At 43.8% G+C, this 21,012-nt stretch overlaps 8 protein-coding genes across 8 annotated transcripts; 4 read left to right on the plus strand and 4 right to left on the minus strand.

Annotated features, from left to right (window-relative positions):
* Nucleotides 1-34: 34 nt before the first annotated feature.
* Nucleotides 35-1,883, plus strand: O0I10_011675 (uncharacterized protein; the record flags this gene model as incomplete). The annotated part of the gene is made up of 2 exons (XM_058491639.1): nucleotides 35-212; nucleotides 274-1,883. The coding sequence occupies 2 exons, from the start codon at nucleotides 35-37 to the stop codon at nucleotides 1,881-1,883; spliced, it is 1,788 nt and encodes a 595-aa protein (XP_058337582.1).
* Nucleotides 1,884-2,016: 133 nt separating this feature from the next.
* On the minus strand, nucleotides 2,017-3,510 carry O0I10_011676 (uncharacterized protein; the record flags this gene model as incomplete). Its single annotated transcript, XM_058491640.1, has 6 exons — nucleotides 2,017-2,056; nucleotides 2,125-2,335; nucleotides 2,407-2,530; nucleotides 2,607-2,894; nucleotides 3,020-3,321; nucleotides 3,426-3,510. The coding sequence occupies 6 exons, from the start codon at nucleotides 3,508-3,510 to the stop codon at nucleotides 2,017-2,019; spliced, it is 1,050 nt and encodes a 349-aa protein (XP_058337583.1).
* A 2,242-nt stretch (nucleotides 3,511-5,752) lies between these two features.
* O0I10_011677 (uncharacterized protein) lies at nucleotides 5,753-6,944 on the plus strand (the record flags this gene model as incomplete). The annotated part of the gene is made up of 6 exons (XM_058491641.1): nucleotides 5,753-5,853; nucleotides 5,916-5,992; nucleotides 6,068-6,333; nucleotides 6,405-6,440; nucleotides 6,497-6,598; nucleotides 6,660-6,944. 6 exons carry the CDS (start codon nucleotides 5,753-5,755, stop codon nucleotides 6,942-6,944), a joined length of 867 nt encoding a protein of 288 aa, XP_058337584.1.
* Nucleotides 6,945-7,630: 686 nt separating this feature from the next.
* O0I10_011678 (uncharacterized protein) lies at nucleotides 7,631-8,310 on the plus strand (the record flags this gene model as incomplete). The annotated part of the gene is made up of 2 exons (XM_058491642.1): nucleotides 7,631-7,658; nucleotides 7,718-8,310. The coding sequence occupies 2 exons, from the start codon at nucleotides 7,631-7,633 to the stop codon at nucleotides 8,308-8,310; spliced, it is 621 nt and encodes a 206-aa protein (XP_058337585.1).
* Nucleotides 8,311-8,625: 315 nt separating this feature from the next.
* On the minus strand, nucleotides 8,626-10,197 carry O0I10_011679 (uncharacterized protein; the record flags this gene model as incomplete). The annotated part of the gene is made up of 2 exons (XM_058491643.1): nucleotides 8,626-9,875; nucleotides 9,942-10,197. 2 exons carry the CDS (start codon nucleotides 10,195-10,197, stop codon nucleotides 8,626-8,628), a joined length of 1,506 nt encoding a protein of 501 aa, XP_058337586.1.
* Nucleotides 10,198-10,569: 372 nt separating this feature from the next.
* O0I10_011680 (uncharacterized protein) lies at nucleotides 10,570-12,455 on the minus strand (the record flags this gene model as incomplete). The annotated part of the gene is made up of 7 exons (XM_058491644.1): nucleotides 10,570-11,189; nucleotides 11,250-11,660; nucleotides 11,732-11,766; nucleotides 11,835-11,906; nucleotides 11,961-11,993; nucleotides 12,055-12,132; nucleotides 12,208-12,455. 7 exons carry the CDS (start codon nucleotides 12,453-12,455, stop codon nucleotides 10,570-10,572), a joined length of 1,497 nt encoding a protein of 498 aa, XP_058337587.1.
* An 877-nt stretch (nucleotides 12,456-13,332) lies between these two features.
* On the minus strand, nucleotides 13,333-15,944 carry O0I10_011681 (uncharacterized protein; the record flags this gene model as incomplete). The annotated part of the gene is made up of 5 exons (XM_058491645.1): nucleotides 13,333-13,724; nucleotides 13,784-13,833; nucleotides 13,894-15,598; nucleotides 15,676-15,736; nucleotides 15,825-15,944. The coding sequence occupies 5 exons, from the start codon at nucleotides 15,942-15,944 to the stop codon at nucleotides 13,333-13,335; spliced, it is 2,328 nt and encodes a 775-aa protein (XP_058337588.1).
* A 1,077-nt stretch (nucleotides 15,945-17,021) lies between these two features.
* O0I10_011682 (uncharacterized protein) lies at nucleotides 17,022-20,989 on the plus strand (the record flags this gene model as incomplete). The annotated part of the gene is made up of 13 exons (XM_058491646.1): nucleotides 17,022-17,411; nucleotides 17,503-17,757; nucleotides 17,821-18,025; nucleotides 18,090-18,563; nucleotides 18,620-18,912; nucleotides 18,971-19,096; nucleotides 19,159-19,309; nucleotides 19,364-19,740; nucleotides 19,796-19,999; nucleotides 20,055-20,248; nucleotides 20,310-20,481; nucleotides 20,548-20,872; nucleotides 20,937-20,989. 13 exons carry the CDS (start codon nucleotides 17,022-17,024, stop codon nucleotides 20,987-20,989), a joined length of 3,219 nt encoding a protein of 1,072 aa, XP_058337589.1.
* Nucleotides 20,990-21,012: the final 23 nt, after the last annotated feature.

Genomic DNA, 21,012 nt, shown 5'->3' on the forward strand with positions numbered 1-21,012 from the left:
TTTGTTTCCTTTCTATCGATTAAACATACACACCATGCTACCCACACGTATTCCAGTGAATAGGATTATCATGTCTCGTCGATATAATACAGCAGCACCTCCCCCTGGTGGTGGTGGCGGTGGTGGTAGTGGAGGAAAGTTGACAGCGTTGGCTGCTGTGGTACTTGGTGCAGCGGGTTACATGTATTACAGCAAACAAAGAAACTTGGATGGTAAGACAATCAATCCTAGTTTATTATTATTTACCATTATTGACGCTATCTACTGAATCAGATGCTGCACATCATGGACAACCAATTTTGACAACGCCACCTATCCCATCTCGTGCTAATTCACCACCAACAACGACCACAACTACTGGTGCCACCCATGTCACGTCGACGCATGCTCAATTGGCCCGAGACCATTTACAAGCAACTGGTACTGAGATTAGGCATATGGCCCAGGATGCTGAGAATCGAGTAGTCAATGCTGCTGAAAATGCTGAACGACGTGTAAAGAACACGGCATCGGATGTTGAACATCGAGTGAAGGAAGATGCACATGAACTTGCTGATAAGGCTGATACATTTGCTGTTGAGCATCATCTCAAAGCACATGGCGAACGATCGGCCGAAAGTGTTGTACAACAAGACACTGCCAATAAGTCTGTGGATGGTATCGTGGCTGATGCAAGTGCATGGTCGAATCCAGAAGCACACGCCAAATACGAGGAAGCCAAGGATCGCGTAGAAAACAAATGGAACCAAGCTAAACAAGATGTGCATGAAACGGCTGATCGAGCAAGTTCAACTTGGCAACAGACCAAAGCCGATGCCAAATCTACAGCTGATAAAGCGCAACAAAAGAAGGATGAGTTATCACGTGAAGCATCATCAACATGGCAAAGGACAAAGCAAGACGCCAAGGAAACTGCCGGCCAAGCAGGTGCTGCATTGGATGAAAAGACGAATAGAGCTGCCAACCAAGCCGAGTCATGGTGGAATCAGACCAAGGCCGAAGTCGAGGAAACAGCCAATGAAGCTGCTAATCGTGTTGACGCAGCATGGCAGAAGACCAAAAAAGATACTGAAAGTGCTGTCAATCAAGCCAATGCTGCATGGGATCGAGCTGCCAATGATGTCGAGAACAAGTGGCAACAAACCAAACGGGATGCTGAGAAAGCTGTCAACGACGCCAACGCTGAGTGGGAACATGTTAAGAAGGAGACACGTGAACAAGTTGACAAGGCGGGCCGAGATATTGATACGTCATGGCAACGCACCAAGAACGAAGCCGAGAATGCATGGCAACAAACCAAGAATGAAGCTGATAATGCATGGCAACAAACCAAAAAGGATGCGGATGAACTTGGCCGACGTACTGAATCAGCTTGGGAAAAAACCAAAAAGGATGCAGATCAACTTGGTCGCTATGCTGAATCATCTTGGGACCAGACTAAAAAGGACGCTTCTGCTGCTGCACATCGAGTGGAAGACAAGATGGATAATGCTGCCCATGACCTTTCTTACAAGTGGGAAGATGCAAAACATGATGCTCGTGCCAAAGCCCAACAAGTGGATTCATCGTGGCAACAAACGAAACAAGATACAGCTGCCAAGACCGATAGAGCTGCTTCTCAAATTGGATCGACTATTGACCAAGGCAAGCAAGATGCTAGTGCAAAATTGGATCAAACTCGACGTGATGCAAACAATGCTATGGATAAAGCAGAGACCAAATGGGAGCACTGGAAATCTGAAATCCGTGATGAAGCCCAACGACTTCGTGGCAATGCAGCTGAAACATATGAGGAAGCAAAAGAAAAGTTGGATCTGGATCATGGCAATCGAAAACCAGCAAGACAAGTGGTTGAAGAAGAACGTGGAGACAGCAAATTGTAGAAAAAACAAAAGAAAACGCAAGAAAGAGTTGATGTCTTTTTTGAATCTAAAAGCAGACAACTATAAACACAATAATACTATCATAGTATACAAGTTTTTTGGGTTTTTTGTTTTTGGGGAAGTGGAATCTTATTTACTGCACCTTCTTCTTCTCTTTGGACTTTTCCCTTTGTCTAGAAAAGAGAGCGTTTTAGCCCATTGATCCCGAGAAATAGCATCATCCATGCACCTATATACTTACATTTCCTCCTCATCCTCATCATCACTACGAGTATCCTCGGCCCCCTTTCCTTGAATGACTCGGTAGACCACCTTGACAATCATGCTGAACCAGTAGATCATGATGCAATCCAACAGCAAGAACAACGTCAGGTACATTTTCTGTGTCGATGGCGTAAAGTATTTGCCCTTCTCAGGTTCCCATTTCATGTCGAGGTATTTGTGTGGTTCAACTACAAATTACCCATCCATGTCAATTTCCTCTTCCTCCTAGATTCGTCATAATCCTTATCCATTGACTTACATGCTGTTGCCCATATGATGACTGTGAAGAATCCATGTCGTGTGATTGGCCATGCAATAGCGAATGCGGCAAAAGTCATATCGCACAAGGTGGAGAAATCCAGGTACTTGAGAATCTTGGCCAACTGGATATGCATATGTCGTACACAAACATGTCAAAAAAAGAAAAAGAATCACCCGATATAGCTAAAAAACGCTTACCGATAACAGCAAATCCGATAAATCCATTGAACAAAGTACTGCATTGCCAATACGCGTAAAGTTGGTGTAATAGCTGGATACAAGCAAAGTGATGGTGATGACGTGATGGGTGACCATGGCGAAGTGATCTTTTCTTCGTTTTTCAACGTGAAGGGCATATAGTTGTTGGATAAAGAAAGCTGTTTGCATGAGGTAATAGCTCTTGATATCGCGTTTCATCATGATATGGGGATAATCGATCCAGAAATAAGACGTGTTGAACCAGTAAGGGCTGTGATACATGAGATACTAGTGACAATGAACCTCTCGGTTAAATAAAACAATCACCTTTCCATTCCTTTCCTTCCGTTGACAATATTCATCCTCTCCTCAAGCCCCGGTTATTCCCCGCTACCATCATCATCCATGCTTACCATTCCCCAGATCCAGAATACGGCATAGTAGGTGAACATGAATCCTTGCTCTGCAAATCGTTGGCGTTTACCAAATGGCTCGATGCCGGTCAACCTTGCGAACGGATGAAAGATGTATTTGATAAAGAACGCGCGTAGAAACGTAAAGGCGACCACCCAAAAGCCAATAAAGTAAATGTCGTCGTTGCCCTTGTCGTATGCATCCGGCCCGATCTTGTATGATAGAAGTAGACACCGTGTTGCTAGTGGTGACCCTGCCCACCAACTTCCAATAGCCAAAAGACATACGAGACCCGTTATCTCTATACCAAATAGAGTCTGGACATTAATACCAACGAAGATACGCGTAGAGTGTGGCGCGTGCACCATTCCCAAGTTCATGATGTGCACCATGGCGTTTCGTTACCGAGTTCAAAATTAAGTAAACGTTCTGTCATGCTCTCATTTTGGACATGAGCCTTGAGTGACTTGAGTGGTTTCTCTTGTGTCATATCCGAGAGGCAACGGGAAACGAGAAAAGAGGGAAAAGGAAAAGGAGGATAAAAAAGTTGTAAAGAAAGAAGAGAGAGAGAAGGAAGGCTAAAGGAACGGGACCGTTCAATACGCTTGTGCCCCGATAAATTCCAGCTCTCGCTTTCTTTCTCTTCTTGCAGCACACGGCGAAACGCTTTGCAGCATAGAGTTGCGCCTGGTGGGATGGTTGCATCATGTAACGTATACACGAGAATTTATTTGACAACCATCGGATGCTTTGGGATCATCAGGTTTTTCCGAGTACAAGTCGATCTTGTGAACAAACATACACACGCACAAAAAAGATAAATCACCTTATCCAAGTTATAGCTTGATCATTCCTGTTTCGCTTTTTTGGCGCCAAATGAATCAATTCAGCCGTTTACTGTTTATAGAACCAGTTACAAGCTAGCAGCGGACCCCTTGTTTCCGAACGACAGGGCTTGGGCCTGGCCTTGACTTTGACCACAATCACTCACTCACTCACTCATTGTCCCACCCCATACATGTATTGAAAAAACGTTCTTTGTTCCTTTCCTTTATAATAAAATGCATCATTCATGGTGCTGGATGACCTTTATCCCTTTGCTGGTTGTATAACGTATCCATGGTTATGGTGCGTCTTAAACAAGAGTGGATAATGTTATACTATGGCCAACGCACAACAGGTTTTCCTGCTCAGAAATACCCGCCAATAAGAGCCACCATAAAGAACCACCCATTTTTTTTAAATGTTGCCACCTTGTTTATCTCAGCAGGTCCTTATTTTTATGCATGGACATCAAGGATTCCAGGGCCCTCTTTGTAAAGGTGCCCCACCAATCTATCACTTCATCATTCATTTTATCACTCTTTCTCCCACGCCCACCATACAGAGATAATAAACAAGGGTGTTGTCGCCCATTTTGCTCCTAATACCTCTTCTCTTTCTTCCGCCATACCACTCTTCTGATTGCCGACACCTTCACAAGCCCTTGGTAAGTGCCATGATGGATAGCACTCTTTGTAAGCGACCTATTTGCTAATATCCACAATGATCTTTAGTGTCTCATTGTTATCCTACTTTCATTGACAATGTTGTCATTGTGATATTTGGCTCTTTTATTAAGGTAAAACCTAATCATCTTGCTTGATGAAGAACGTACTCACGTCCCTTTCGATATAGCTACCTCCAAAGATCCATGGGCAAAGTTGGGTTAGGCGGCATAGTCTGCTACAGCCCGCATCGTGGTGATCTGAAGGCTTCCCGCCAATGATACAAATCATGGGCACGACATGCCATGTGAGCATCTTAAAGATGACAGACAAAGGCATCTCATCTTGAACGAGGTTTCAAGATGAATTTCACTATCCGAAGACACTCATAGAGATTCACAGAAACGGAATCCCGAAAGTTTTGGATCACCTTACATTGATCAAGGTATTCAGAAAGAGAGAGAAGATAGGAAGTGGTCTTACTCATGGCCGAATTTATATTAAAACAGGATTTGGTCCAACAGCTGAAGGAATTCAAGCAATCAAGCATTCGTGATACAGTAGATAGAATGGACCGTATTATCAATAAAGATAAGAAGAAGTCAAAAGCCATGACACAGGAGGATTGGATCAGCGATGTGATGTGGATTAGTGAGTGTGATACTATTTGCCGGTTGAAGGTGCTTCAATAATGGCTTGTTGACAATGACTACCTGCAGGATTGTTGGTGCAAGACGCTGAGAATCGTTTTTACACGGGCATTGATTTCCGCTTACTTTATAATTTTTGACTGCGTTTTGCAAGCACAAATCTGAGCTAATATAATCACTATACTTTCAATCATGCCAATGTTGCGGGGTGGGTATATGACATTTGTCATAGAGTATATGTGTTGGTGGATTTACACAACAAAGCCTACTTTTTATAAGGGGACATGTGTCAGGTGATGTACGTAGACAAGTTAAACAGGTTGAGGATGTGAATGCAATGCACCACACTAAAAGGGGGAGGAGGGAGGGAGGGGAAAAGAGAGAGAGCGAGAGTAGTTGTGTGAGAGCGCAAAGCTTAAGCGGATGATCTTCCTTACAAATCGGCTGTCAATGCACGCCTGCTTGGGAAAGCAAATTTGTTATTCCGCTAAACTTGCTGACTTATTCGAATTGTGTCGTGTTATAGGTATAAAAGCAGCCATTTCCCTCCAAAGCTTCTTTATAACCCCACACTCTCTTCTTACTTTTATTTATCATGTCTGCTTCCGACCGTCTCAACACTATCAAGGGCCACTTGTCTGGTAACTATCCTCAAGGTCTTTTGGCTGGCGACGTTGCTATCATTACCGGCTCTGGGTAAGGCCTCATGCAGCTCATTTCATATACCTTCATTGGCATGCAACTAACCCATGGAGTAGTCAAGGTATTGGTAAGAGCACTGCTGAACTCTTTGCTCGTGAAGGTGCTCTTGTCACTGTCACCGATCTTGATGCTGGTACGTAAAAGCAAAGTAATGGTATGCTTAGGCATTGTCTTATTGACCCATCCACACCACTCTTTTTGCATATAGCCAAGTCTGATCAAGTTGCTGCTGACATCAACGCTGCTGGTGGTCGCGCCATCTCTGTTCCCGGCAACGTGATGGACCCTGCTTTCCCCGAAAAGGTCGTTGAGGAAACCGTCAAGGCTTTCGGCAAGATCAATCACATTGTCAACAATGCTGGTTACACCCACGATGGCATGCTTCACAAGATCAACGACAAGCAATGGGAATCCATGCTCACTGTTCACCAAACCGCTCCTTTCAAGATCATTCGTGCTGCTGCCAAGTACCTCGTAAGTGTTATTAGGCATATACATCTTTTCAATTCTTCTTTTCTAATATGTCATGATGATTTGTTGTTTAGCGTAAGAAGGATGGTGAAAACAAGTGCATTGTCAACGTAAGTTATTATCTCTTTTAGAATGTACATGTGTACTCATCCATCTTTTGTAATAGATCTCCTCTACTTCTGGTCTTCATGGTAACGTTGGCCAAGCTAACTATGCTACTGCCAAGGCTGGTGTTGTTGGTTTGACCAAGACCGTTGCCAAGGAATGGGTATGTTGTTGTTACATGCGTGGATGAGAAAGGGCATTAGTATTCACATGGCATATGGTAGGGTCTTTTCGGTGTCCGCTGCAACACTGTTGCTTTCGGCTGGGTTGATACTCGTCTCACTCGTGCTAAGGAAGCTGGTACTGCCATTGAAATTGATGGTCAAAAGGTCGCCCTTGGTGTCCCTACTGCCAACCGTTCCGCTAAGGTTAACCCCTATGCTGATATCCCTCTTGGTCGTGCCGGTAACGCTGAAGAGGTTGCTGGCTCTGTCATGATGCTCTGCACTCCCCTTGCCACCTACATCACTGGTCATACTCTTGAAGTCACTGGTGGTCGTGGTATCTAAGAGCTTTAACAGCCATGTCTATTTATTAGCACCTTGTCCTTTGTCATCTCCATCCCTTTCGCGATCATATCCCCATCTCCTTGTATAGAAAAATAAAACACAATTTGTATCCGAATCTACTTTATATACTTGGGCTCAAGTCATAAATAGGATTGCCACCTATTGTACCATGTAATGGGAGGATGAGCCAAGTGGCGCGCTGTTGATCCCTGCCAATGTGGCTGGTCGGAAGACACTTGGCCAACCAAATCGGTTACATGGCAGACATCCGTTGAGCAAAAATAGCCATTGGTCCAAGGGATGATGGCATATGCTACCTCGTCTTTTTTCTTTCTTTTGTTGACAACAAAGCATATAAGGATGGTCATTTTTTCGTTGTAGCATAGCAACGATGATGCATACGAATGTAATGGTATGAATGTTGATATGAAAAGAGCACACATCAATGATGATTCTTATGATACAAAAAAATGTTGCATGATCCGCTTGCATGGTTTCGGTCGTGTGAGTGGAGAGCAAACACCAGCTGAGCACTCTCGTTGCGATCTATGTTCCACTTGTGCACTACAGAAATCATGGAAACCGGAAATCCATTTCCGATCCACTCTTCTTTCACATAAAAACCAACCGTGGCCTTTGTCTTTTTACATTTCTTTATTCGAAACTACTCTCATATCTTTTACAACATGACATTTGCAGTCGGCTATGAAATGGGTAAGCATGATAGTGGGATACTATGACGAAGTGTGTTTTTAACTGGTGGTCTATGATAGAGTCTATGCCCGGAAGGGTTGTTCCTCCCCCATTGCTTCATGACAAGATCTCATTGACGAGCTCTGGCAACACATCACGTTGGGTATTCTATGGCACACGTAAACAAATTATCGATTGGATGCGAGAGCATGCGAATCTGGTGGTTGAGTACAACTTGTTCAACGACAAGCAGCACCATGAGAACCCGCCGACTGAACTTGTGTTTGACTTGCACTACCTGCACGACAGCGAGCAATCCTATTACAACTATGTCAAATCTTTCTTTGTAAGCGATTATGAGCATGAGCGTGTCAAAGTGGAAATCAGACCCAAGCTTGACAGCAAGGACCATGACATCCAAACCATGTGCCGGGTCTATACACGCAGCAGTGTGCGTTTGGGTGATGTGGTGGACGAGTTGGAACATCAATGGCATCAACCTGCAAGGAGCTACTATCAACAAGCTGTGGATGCATATAATGATAGCCCTGGTCCATCCCATGTGCTAAGCTCGGTGGGTCCTTCATCCATTCGTGTTGGTCAAGATCCAAGTGTGCAAGTTGGACGCCCCTCACAACAACAACCAGCAGCAACAGTAACCGATGAAAAGTGATCTCCCCACAACCAACATGACAACCCTAATTTAACCCCCATCCCATCCCATCCCATCCATGTATATATATCATGATATCTTTGTTTTACATTGACGAATACAACTACCATTTGGATTAACGTATCAAGCTAAAATATGAATGCTGGCTAGCTTAGTTACAATGGAGGGAGCAAGGGTTGGAGACTCATCATTGGATCCAAGTGATGCCATTTAGTACGCTTACATATCCCTTTCATCAATAACCCACCAATCATTGCAAGTAATGTCTTATCGTTGATCATGTTTTAATAATATAACAAAGGGGTAATTGAGCAATCATGGGTATTCGTGTTTTGAATGATTCAGAATGTCTCCAAACTCATCGGTGACAGAAATGTGTGGCAATTGTGTACGTGCATATTTCACAATGGTGTAGAACGTCCTGCCGCAGAAAAGAGTACCAAGTTTAAGTCGACGTAGCTGAGATTTGTCCTTTAATGCATCCACAAGGCGTCGAGCACCTGCATCTGTGACCCCGAGGCCGTGTTCCAATGATAAACTGATAAGCGTATCCAAACGTGTCTCCATCAAGGCATCAAGTACGTCATCGTTCACTTGTTCAAGGCGTCGAAAGCGTAATTGATTCAAATGCTTCAAGTTGTCACAATGCGCAAGTTGTACAAGCTTTTCGCTTGATACATGGCTGGATGGACCGACCAATTGCAAGGATGTCACGTGCGGCATGTTATTCATGATAAAGACGACATTGTCATCGTTAACAAATCGCTGTGATGATAAACCAAGGTGGATCAGGTTGGGGCAATGCTTCACAAGGGCGGCAAGTGGTGTCATTAAACTGCATGAACGGGGATCGTCGGATAAGTACAACGTGGTAAGCGCTGGAAATGAAGAGTCGTCCATCATTAGTACAAGGCCAGAGTTGTTGCTGCCGCTACAATTCACAGCAAGTGAACGTATGGTTTTGGAGGGTAAGATCTCATTGGTGACATGGGTCTGGATTGTTGTCAGGCATGATGTAGCTGTTGTCGTATCATTCAGGTCGTCATTTTTAAGCGTTGCCGGGCCAACCAAAGGATCATGCTCATATAAATGTAGGCGTTGGACACATGAAGCCTGCATACTCAATCCATTGATCGATCCACGAAACACGGTTGATAGTTGTGGACATGCTGTAGTGAGCGTTGATATAGGAGGGCAAGTTTTTGCTGATGTGGAAAACTGTATCAAGGATGGCGTATATTTGATAATGTTGGAGCACATGTCGATTGGACCAATGATAGTCATCCCCAAATGCAAATGGGTCAAATGATGTAGTACTGGATATTCACTCATCATGCGTGAGGTCGCAATGGTGCCGTAGGTGCCCTTGTCAAGTAGAATACCCGATTCCTGATAGTCGAAATAGACCAGGTTGGGGCAATGTTGGAATACTTGTCGAATAGGATCATTGAAGGAAGCAGCATCGTCTGTCACCGTGAGCTCAAGGTATCGCAACTTGTCGCCCGTTTGCTTCAATAGCTCCATAAACTTGGTCATTGTCTTGTTCCCTTTGCATTGTATCTTGACTATGTCAAGAAGATAAAGTGTTGTTACCATTACATATCAATTGTGCCCATACTTGTAATACTTACTTGTTCGTACATTGCTGCAATGAAGACGCACAATAAACTGCAACTTCCTGAACATGTGCTCCTCCAAGAAAAAATCCAACTCTGTAATCCACTCGCTGCGCACGTGATCAGCATTGTCCTTGACAAGGTCATAGTTGTAGCTTCCCAGCCTTTGATAAAGTCGAGGCCAATGTAATAAAGCGTCTCTCCAACGATCGCTCACGGTGATGCATCGCTTGCAGTCGGCATATGTCAATCGCATAAAGATCATGTGCATGACCTCCAAAGGAAGTCGACGGACGGGATCGCTGCCATCCGTCCTGGAGTTAAGGAGACAAAGACAATGGGCATGAGTGTCGATTGGTACCTTTCTTGTACACGATACTACTTCACTTACATTGGGGTGTGTCAAACACGCTGTTACTGAGAAAGAGGAGGAGTGGGAAATGATTCACGCATGCTGCAAATGCATGGTGGCCTTTATGCCTCAGCGTGTTACAAGAATGAGTCTTTCAGTGGATTCACAAAGTTGGTTTTCATTACTTTTTCAATGGGACAATAAGACTAAAACGAATCAAAGCAATTACTAGAAAGCAAAAGAGAGAGAGAGAGAGAGAGAAAAGCACTGCAATAATAAAAGAAAGAAGGATCACAGCCAAGCATAGATGGATGTGGCAATGGCAAGATAAGCAGCTGTATCAACTTTGTCCTTGACAGTATTAACAATGCCTCCTGCAGCGGATGATGTGCCATCTCCATTGGCACCATCTTTACCAGAAGAGCTGACAGGCACAGCCGTATCCTTGTATTGACATGTTGACGATGTGCAAAGACATTGGTTGCCAATTGGATCCCACCACTCGGTATCACAATTGTCGGGGAGAGGATAACGATAGCCATTGGTACCATTCTTGGCAGAAGAGGGTGGTACTGGGGTGCTGAGCGTGGGTGCCGTGCTTGGACAATTGAAGCATGTCTTGAATGTTGTGGTACCAAAATTGCAATTGTTGGTCAAATCTTCATCCACTTGATTGTTGCTATTATCATCCAAGCCGTTGCAGATTTCTTTGTCAATCACAGGTTGTTGGCATTTAAGATAATCTTGATTCTTAAGCTCGGATGCCTTGACAGGATTCTTCATCCATTGTAGTAGTTGCTGGTTGGTCACAAACCACACATCCGGCTTGTCAGCTACGGATTTGATAAACGATATCAACCCGTCCAGCTTGGGTTTAGGATCCGGCAACCCCGGGTATCCTGTAAGATGTGCTATGTACATGCCTTTGTGTTAATGAAAAGTGGATGGCATTGATGATATCAAGTACTTACTGGGGTGGATGTAGATACCAAATGGCTGTCGTTTACCATTGTAGTGAGTATTAAATGCATCGGTGCTCCATTTGGTCACTTCTTCAGGATTCCCAGCCATATACACATCCATCAGCTGTGGTATGCCACCTGTATCTGGTACAGCGTACATTGGAATTTCCCATATACCAGGCACTTTGGTACCACAAATGCCCGTCCAGCAGTCATTGGCCATGCCATAATCCAAAGTGTATGGCCAATAGGCATCCCCTGGAATAGCACTTGCACTTGAATCATATGCAAAGCCTTGCTTCTTGAGTGTGTTGAGCGTGTTGGCAGTGTAGTTTAAAAAGGGGGCTCGAAAACCTTGGATTTTGCCATTCGGTACGCCTCCATAGCTGTTGAGCATTTGGCGACAACTTGCAATCTCCTCTACGGATTTTAAAGGATCATGATGATGATGAGCTTAACCTTATTTACGTTTTGATCGCATTACAACTCACCTTCTGAAGGATCACCCACATGTGTAAATGTATGGCTGGATCGGGAAAGAAAAACAACGTCAGCTGACTTGTACCATTTGCATGATTGCGTTTGACAGCTTACTCAGCGATCTCATTTCCCGAGGAATACCATTGTTGCACCAACGAGAAATCAGTGTACTGCATGGAGGTAAACCTAAACGTATCATCAGCCCTTGTTTTCCTTGTCCCATTTTATTGCTGCACATACCATGTGCCTTTTGCAGAACATCCATTCGGGTTCCTTTAAGGATCAATCAGCCATACAATCGGTAAATTGGGTTGAGAGAATCATTTTCACTTACGTGACATTAAGGATTTGCTTTGCGGTATCCATAAGAGAAGGCTGGATAGAGTCATCGAATGTAATAGTGACGAATTGACTAAAGATGTCATCTTTGTCAGTAATCATTTCCCCTCGTTGCTCGTTTCAAAATAGGGGTATTATGGATAGTTACGGTGTGTCTTGGGGTGACAACCCATTGGGCGGGTCTTTGGAAGCACAGTGGCAGTTGTTGGCAATTTGGCAAACGGCGGGGTCACAAGAGTAACCAGGTGCTCCCGAGGAACCTGCTGCTGCTGCATTACCACCATTGGTTCTTACGGCAGCACCTTCCTGTTGTGGTTGAGCGACAGCGTCTCGTAACAAAAAGAGCACCAAAGCAAACGTGATCTCGGCTGTAAAAAGGTGATGTGGCGATTTCATCGTATTAACGAGTCAAGAGGTGAAGAAACACTATGGGTGAACACCCACCATGTTTTATACAAAGATCTCGCGTGTAGGAGTAAAAAGGAAAAGGGGTCTCCTTTCAGCGCTCTTTTTCTCTTTTTGTTGCAGCAACAACAACAGTGTTCCCGATTCTCCTCTTGCAAATAAACATGTAACCACTCTTCTTTATTCTCATATCCAAAACTTTCTTACAAAACATCACCCCCTTTTCTGCAAATGTAACTGCAGGATATGTAATCTGCATCTTTGTCTACCACATACACATGTCGCCATGCATATTACCCGCCTATCATAATAGTTTGGAGATCTAGTCAACCATACCACGTTGTAAGCTCAAGCTGGCAACATGGCGTTTGGGGTGAGTTTGGGGCAAGAAGGAGAATAAAATGGACCAACGGGAGTAACAAAGTGGTGGCGAGGGATAACAAGAGGGAGTAATAAACGACACGGGATGTAGATGTGTATGATGTATGTGTGGTGGTGGTGCGGTGCCTTGCTGGCTGTATCCAACAAACACCCCCTACAACAACGTCCGTATATACTCGGCTGAAATGAGAAGCCCGCTTCTTCTATACCCATTATGTCTTTTTTATCCATAAAAGATAAAGCTTTATCTCATTAAATTGGAACACTTTGTTCATGTCAAAAGCCAAAAGATCGTGTTTAATGTTGCAAGTGAAAGGAAGTATATTGTATGTGGTATTGATGTGATGTATATATGAAATGATTGCTGCTAATGTTGTTTCTGTGCAGAAAAAGGAATGTTTGATGTATACAAAGAAACATTGGGGGATGATCGGTATATAGGATGGTTGGTGTATTGCGTTGTTGGGTAACGAAAAAAGAAAAAATCTTAGGTGCTGCGCTGATCGAATGGGATGGGTTCAGTCAATTCAACAAAATTCGTGTCGCTTGTGGATCCACCAATGCCAGACTCTGCTCCAATGCGGGTAATAGCAGCTCTTACACTGCCGTTGCGTGTGATCGCCTTTGCAGCTGCTTCAGATGACTTTCGACGTCGTAAATGTGTCTCGTTGAACATGTTTTGTCTCTTGAGAGCACGTTCAAAGAATAAATCGGGGTTCGTGCAAGTACCCAAAGCACGACGCATTTGTGTATTGATCATGTTCAAGCCAATTTGGTATGCTGCATTCATCCATCCAAACCCTTCTCGAGGTACAAACTTGAAATCGGTTCCAACGTTGCCGTATTCCACTTGCACCTTGTGCGTAAGACTGACAACGTCTATTCATGGATACGCATGGGATAAGAAATCAGCGAGAAAACACTTCTTTGGCACTTACCATATTTTTCTGGAACAACGCCGTTAAAGTCAACGAATGATTTGGTGATACTAAATATGCAGCTTAGACTTTGCATGATCACCCATACTCTTGTTTATCATAGTACTTACGTATAGAGCCATCGATAAGCTAAACGAGCAGCAACATCATGCATGCCGTAGTTGTCAAATGCCTTCCAAGCCATGATTTGGTGAGGTGCCCAACCAAAGGGAAAGTCCCATTGTCGATTAGGTCGATCCAAAGAAATAGCTCCACGTGATTCTTCTGTTCCTGAAACCAAACCACCGATAGCTTCAAATTTATGCAATGATTGACTCGTCATCTTTTTAGCTTGGTCATGGCTTGCACATCCAGCCCACATGGTCCAGAATGCTGTAACGGATTCATAGGTTGTTTGTTCCTCCTTGACGGTGTCATAATCGTAGTACAAGCTATGCTCCTCATTCCACAAATACTTGTCGATCCGCTCTTTGCGTAAACGAGCACGTTCTTCCCATACATCAGCATCTTGAGGCACACCATCTGAATCCAAAAGATCGCCATCAAGGATGTTACGGATAGCATAAGCAATATCAACTTCGTACTTGTAGAGCAGCGAATTGAGATCTACTGTTGCCAAGTTGGCGCACACCTTTTCAAAGCGATAGGTGGTATCATGCCCAGACTCACGAACGGCCCTATCATGCAAAAAGTACTCATCCAATTCAGGCTCCTTGATAATGCCATCATTGTATTTTTGCATGTAATCTTCTTTGGTGATGCCGAGACGATTTGCATAAGGCTCAATCACATGGTCGAAATGAGAGGCTTCGGTTTCAGGTGGAATACCAAGGCCGTCTGGTCTGTATCTTGACAACCCGGTCTTTGGGTCTAAACGAGGAGACCCCATCCACACAGTGTGATATTCCTTCATTGCAGCTTGCAAAGTGTGCCGTAACCATGCCTTACGCTCATCATCATTGTTTTCTTGTGGTTGCCATTGCTCGTATACGCGAAGGGCCATGTCGGTGACAAAGGGTGGTTGAGAACGTGCCAAGTAATAAGAGCGATTGGCGTTAAGAATCTTGCCGTAATGGATGATTTGATATACAAAGTTGTCCACCATGTCACGTGCAAGCTCCCAACGATCATCAATGAGCAGACCCAATCCAATAAAATATGAATCCCAACCATACATCTCATTGAAGCGGCCACCAGGGACTACGAATGGTACACCCACCAATCCACCACCTCGTTCAGCTGGTGCACGTCTCATGGCCAATGTCAATATACCAGGTCGATCATTGATGCTCTTGACGTATTCGGGAGTGATTTTTTCAGGAAGCCTTTCCACCTCCAAATTCAAATGTTTGCGTGTCTCTGCTACTTGCTTGTAGTACTCATACACCTCATCCTCGTTGTATGGGATATAAATGCGTGGATTGTGATTGGCAGATCGATTTTTGGTATCAGCACAAATAAGCTCCAGACCATCAGCATCAATACGCCGAGTCAATCCTTGCCAAAAATTGTGTCGAATCATGCGAGAGAGCCGATCCACAGGATTCTCATTCAAACGTGCCTCATCAAGCACAATGTGCTTTCGTCCATAATCCTTCGCCAATGCCAACTCTTGTAAAAGGTTGGACAACATGTAGGTTCCACGAATATCAATCTTGCGATAACCACCAGAATCAGCTGTGCCCACTGAAAATGATTTTGGACCAAGGTCATTAACGGTAATTTGAAAGTCGCCATCGGTGTCTTCTTGCTCAACCAAGATGCGTTGTGTCTCTTGCACGTCAATCAAGAATTTCTGTGCTTTGCTCTTGTCATCTGGATGATTTTATAGTTGCACAGCAATCACCATTTTTAGTCATGTGGTCTTTTGTGGGTTCCATGACAATCCTTACCATGTGAAGCACGTCGTTTCCTTGGTGCAACGGGCGAATCATGCAATTTGGTTGCACGGCCCTAAGAGTTGATGTTGGCAAAACAATACAAGGATGGATATCGCTGGCATGTATGTATGTATAGGAAGGAGGGAGGGTGAATAGCTTACAGTGTATGACTTGAGACGTCCAATAACCCCGCCTGCATTGAGCCCTGTGGTGTAGTATGTGCTGGATGGTGCATGAGCGTCCACTTCTTGATCGGCTGTGATATGGATGGTTGATTGCATATGCAGTTGTTTGTTTTGGGAAAAGATGAGAGAGAGAGGAAGAGGAAGAGAGAGAGGAAGGGGAGCAAATACAAGAGAAAAAATGATGAGCTGAGATTTTATAGGGCACAAACACGACGGCAGTTGTTGCTGCATATTCACCTTTTTGTCAACTTTGCTGGTCTCACAGCTATTGGTTCAACGAACTCTTGTCTCCTCCCACCCCCAAAAAGCTATGTACTTTTTACTTCCCCCAACATCACCATCAATCATTCTTCATCCTTTTTTTTTATACAATCCCTAATTTAGTTTAGCAATCAATGTGGCTCGTTTTGTCTAGAACGCGGTGTTGATCTTGCATTATTATGCAGTAGTAGTAGTCCTATGTATCTCATCATCATCATCATCATCAACATCTCATCTTATAATAAACCACATGTCTCTTCGGGGTATGATGTGAGACATTGTTGTCCGCCAAACATCATCATCTTTTGTTTGTCGCAAAGGTGAAAAGGGCACAGGTTGCATACGCGCTTTCTTTGTTCCTCGGAACCGAGCCTCTCATGCCGCGGTAAGAACGATCCCCTCCTTATTACGTAGTCAACGATTGGTTACAATTAAAGGGTTGATGTTGTTGTGCCTGCCCTACCTGTAAATGATATCGGCAATGCCAGGAATGGTAAAACCATCATCTTTTATTATCAAAAATACCTGTTGCAAACCACTGCATTCCTTCCATCAGGGAAGTAACTTAATTGCTACATACGTATCCAGTTGAAACATCCCAGACACTCGCTCAAAACATAATAGGTAATCTCGTTATGTCATAACCTGTACCATTTGATATCCACATGCGCACATTCATCTTTATTGATCATCACGGGGAAGAAGAAGAAGAAGAGCTAGTCGTAGTAGTAGCACAATAGTTTAACTTGTCATCTATCATTATGCAGCAGCAGCAGCATAATAGCCTTCACCACAAATCATAGACAAGGAGACATATAGATAGCTTTGACCAATCGGTGTGACGCTTTAAGCCGATCATGCAGGAAAATATTGTGGGCACACGCACATATCGACTTCTTCTTTGGAACAATAATGTTTGGTGGAGACGACGAACGCAACATCGATATCTTTGGTGTCTTCAATGGTGGTGGAGCAGCCACTGCCGATGACCTCGATGATGCCATGGAAGAAGAGGAAACAGAAGTCGCCAATGAACAGCTTGTCGAGGACACAAAGAATCGCGCTCAACAAGTCACTCAATCAGATGCTCTTCCACCATCGGGGACTGTTGCATCCAACAAACGATCGTATGATACTGATGTTGTCATGGCTGAGTCATCCAAACGATATCGACCAGAAGAACAGCAGCCGATCGTGGCAGACACCTTTGAGGAACAGACGTCTCGTGAAGTTGCCAATATCGCTGGTTTACAAGGTGGTACTTCTACGCCGGCAGATAAACAGATAACACTACGCCATCAAGTAAGTGGGGTCGATGATGATAGTATGGGGATGGTGAAGGGTGATGTAAGCATATGCGTGTCATTGACCACAACCTTATTGAATGATTTAGGTTCGCCATCAGGTTGCTGTACCAGCCGACTATGATTATACACCTATTTCACAGCATGTCCGCTCCAAAGATCCCGCACGCACGTATCGATTCACCCTGGATCCTTTCCAAAGCACATCCATTTCATGCATTGAACGTAATGAATCGGTTCTTGTATCAGCACATACATCAGCAGGAAAGACTGTCATAGCCGAATACGCGATTGCCCAATGTCTCAAGAACAAACAACGTGTCATTTATACTTCTCCCATCAAGGTATGATACGTATGCATCTATCATTTAATGGGCAGCAATTTATTGATTGTCTTGATGTTACAGGCACTCTCCAATCAAAAATATCGAGAATTCACCGAAGTGTTTGGCGATGTTGGTCTATTGACAGGCGACGTCTCGATCAATCCTCAAGCATCATGTCTGGTGATGACAACCGAGATCTTACGGTCCATGTTGTATCGCGGCTCTGAGATTATGCGAGAAGTGGCATGGGTTATCTTTGATGAGATTCATTATATGCGTGATTCTGGTATGTGTAGGATGGTAAAAGCAGCGATCTTGTTCAATAGGCTGATCGAAATTATGAATAATAGAACGTGGTGTGGTGTGGGAGGAATCGATCATCTTGTTACCGAATGCTGTACGTTACGTCTTTTTATCCGCCACTATTCCCAATGCACGACAATTTGCCGAATGGATATGCAAGATTCATAATCAACCATGCCATGTTGTCTATACCGATTTTCGACCCACACCCTTACAGCATTATCTATTTCCAGCAGGCGGTGATGGCATCCATTTGGTGGTTGATGAAAAAGGTCGCTTCAAAGAAGACAACTTTCGGAGAGCTTTGGCAAGCATATCAGATAAGCAAAACGTCAAATCAAAAGGTCGACAATCCAACAAACAGGGTTCAGGGAATGGTGGCACAGATGGACCATCCGACATTTATCGTATCGTCAAAATGATCATCATGAAAGCATATCATCCAGTGATCGTATTCAGCTTTTCAAAACGTGAGTGTGAAGCCAATGCCATGCAAATGTCGAAGCTTGATCTCAATGATGGTAAGTTGTAAAAGAAGAACATCATCCACTCATTTACTCACGTTAAATATGTATAGCAAGCGAACGTGATATGGTGGACGAGGTCTTTGAGAATGCTCTTGCTTCTCTTTCTAAAGATGATCGAACCCTGCCACAAATCCAACAACTACACCCTTTACTTCGACGAGGTATCGGCGTTCATCATGGAGGTTTATTGCCCATTATGAAGGAAATCATCGAGGTGCTATTCCAAGAAGGCTTGGTCAAAGTCTTGTTTGCGACTGAAACGTTTTCGATCGGTCTCAACATGCCAGCAAAGACCGTAGTGTTCACTCAAGTCAGCAAATTTGATGGAAAGGAGAGTCGATGGGTAAGGAAAAGATGATAAAAATGCCATGCCTTTCGTTAATACGATGTTTATGAGATAGCTAAGTTCGGGTGAATACATCCAGATGTCGGGTCGAGCAGGTCGAAGAGGTCTTGATGAACGTGGTGTTGTGATTATGATGGTTGGTCAAGAGCTGGATCCCCACGTCGCCAAGGGAATGGTTATGGTTGAGTATTGATGGAAGAATATCAAACAAAGAGCTCTCGCTTATTCTCGATATTTTCATAGGGCGAATCAGATCCCATGAATTCGGCATTTCATCTTAGCTACAACATGGTTCTCAATTTGCTTCGGGTGGAAGGCATCAGTCCCGAGTATATGTTACAGAGATGCTTTTATACATTTCAGAGTGATATGAGTTTGCCGATACTTGAGCAAGGTAAATAATCCAAAGCGAAAAAGACGAGGTCTATGCTAAAAAGCATCATCATAGAACTTGCAAACGCTGAAGAACAAAAGAATGCGATCAAGTTGGACGATGAAGAGGATATCGCGAGCTACTATGAGCTTCGAAAGCAAATCGACATCCTGGCAGAAGGTGTACGAGAGATGATGAATGATCCAGTTTATTGTCTACAATTCATGCAACCGGGTCGGCTGGTACGGGTTAGACATCTCGATATGGAATTTGGTTGGGGCATTATTGTTGGCTACCGTCATAAGGAACGCAAGGGATCAGAGTCTACGGCTGAGGAATACCTATTGGATGTCCTTCTTTACTGTGACAAGAGCAGCTCATTATCAAAGGGTGCAGGGGGAAAAGCCGTGGGTATCAAGCCAGCCTTGTCAGAATACAATGGGACACCCTTAGTAAGTGTCATTTCAATATAACAATGACAACGACACTGATAATGGATTATGCTAGGTGGTACCGGTCTCACTATCATCATTGGATGGAATCAGTCATGTTTGTTTGGCGCTGCCAAATCGACTCAAGTCCCCCGAGAATCGTGAGACTGCACACAAGATGATCCTCGATGTTCAAAATCGATTCCACAATCGTATCCCTCTCGTTGATCCTATCCGCAACATGAACATCACTGATCCTCGTTTCAAAGATCTGATAGAAGTAAGTACTGTACATCCTTTTGGCTCCTATGTCAATATTCACAGGGTTGTATTAGAAAATATTTACACTGGAATCAAAACTCATGACCCATCAACTCAATCAAAATCCTGATCTCCCTTATCTCTACGACACATACGCAAGAAAAATCGGGTGGATTCAAAAATGCAAAGCTCTCAAACGCAAAGTGGGGGAAGCGCGTTCAATTGTTCAGCTAGAGGAGCTCAAGGCAAGGAAACGGGTACTGCGTAGGTAAGCAACAACTCGATGGATTGGATGGGAAAGTTGTTTAGCTAATGATGATGTTTACTAGGCTTGGATTTACTTCACAAGGCGATGTCGTTGATATAAAAGGCCGCGTCGCATGCGAGATCACCACAGGCGATGAATTGATGTTGACTGAAATGATTTTCCAAAACGTGTTCAACGACCTATCTGTGGATCAGTGCGTAGCGTTACTCAGTTGCTTTGTCTTTGATGAGAAGGTATGATGCTTTTTATCTTTGGGAGTTGCACTTTCGAATGCACTAATGGGATGTCTTGCATTGCAGACGGATAAAAAATCAAAGCTACAAGAGGAATTGGCGGAGCCATTACGACTGATCCAGAATACGGCACGTCAAATAGGAGACATAGCCTTGGAATGCAAGATGAATATTGATGTCGATGCCTATGTGGCCAAGTTCAACCCTGGATTGATGGATGTAGTATACGCTTGGTGTCGTGGTGCTACATTTGCCGAGCTATGCAAGTCGACCGAGGTTTATGAAGGCTCTCTTATTCGTGCATTTCGACGACTCGAGGAACTTTTAAAAGAAATGGTTGCCGCTTCGAGCAGCATTGGTAATACAGAGTTGGAAAGCAAATTTGCGGAAGGTAAAGGACAAAAAGTGACCTTGCTATTGTTACCATTGCTTCTCACATCATTTCCTTCATTTAGGCATCAAAAAGATCCATCGAGATATTATATTTGCAGCATCATTGTATATTTAATTTATGTGCATATTACAATCTCA

Source organism: Lichtheimia ornata, assembly GCF_029851405.1.
Source record: "Lichtheimia ornata isolate CBS 291.66 chromosome Unknown scaffold00097, whole genome shotgun sequence".
NCBI lineage: Eukaryota > Fungi > Mucoromycota > Mucoromycetes > Mucorales > Lichtheimiaceae > Lichtheimia > Lichtheimia ornata.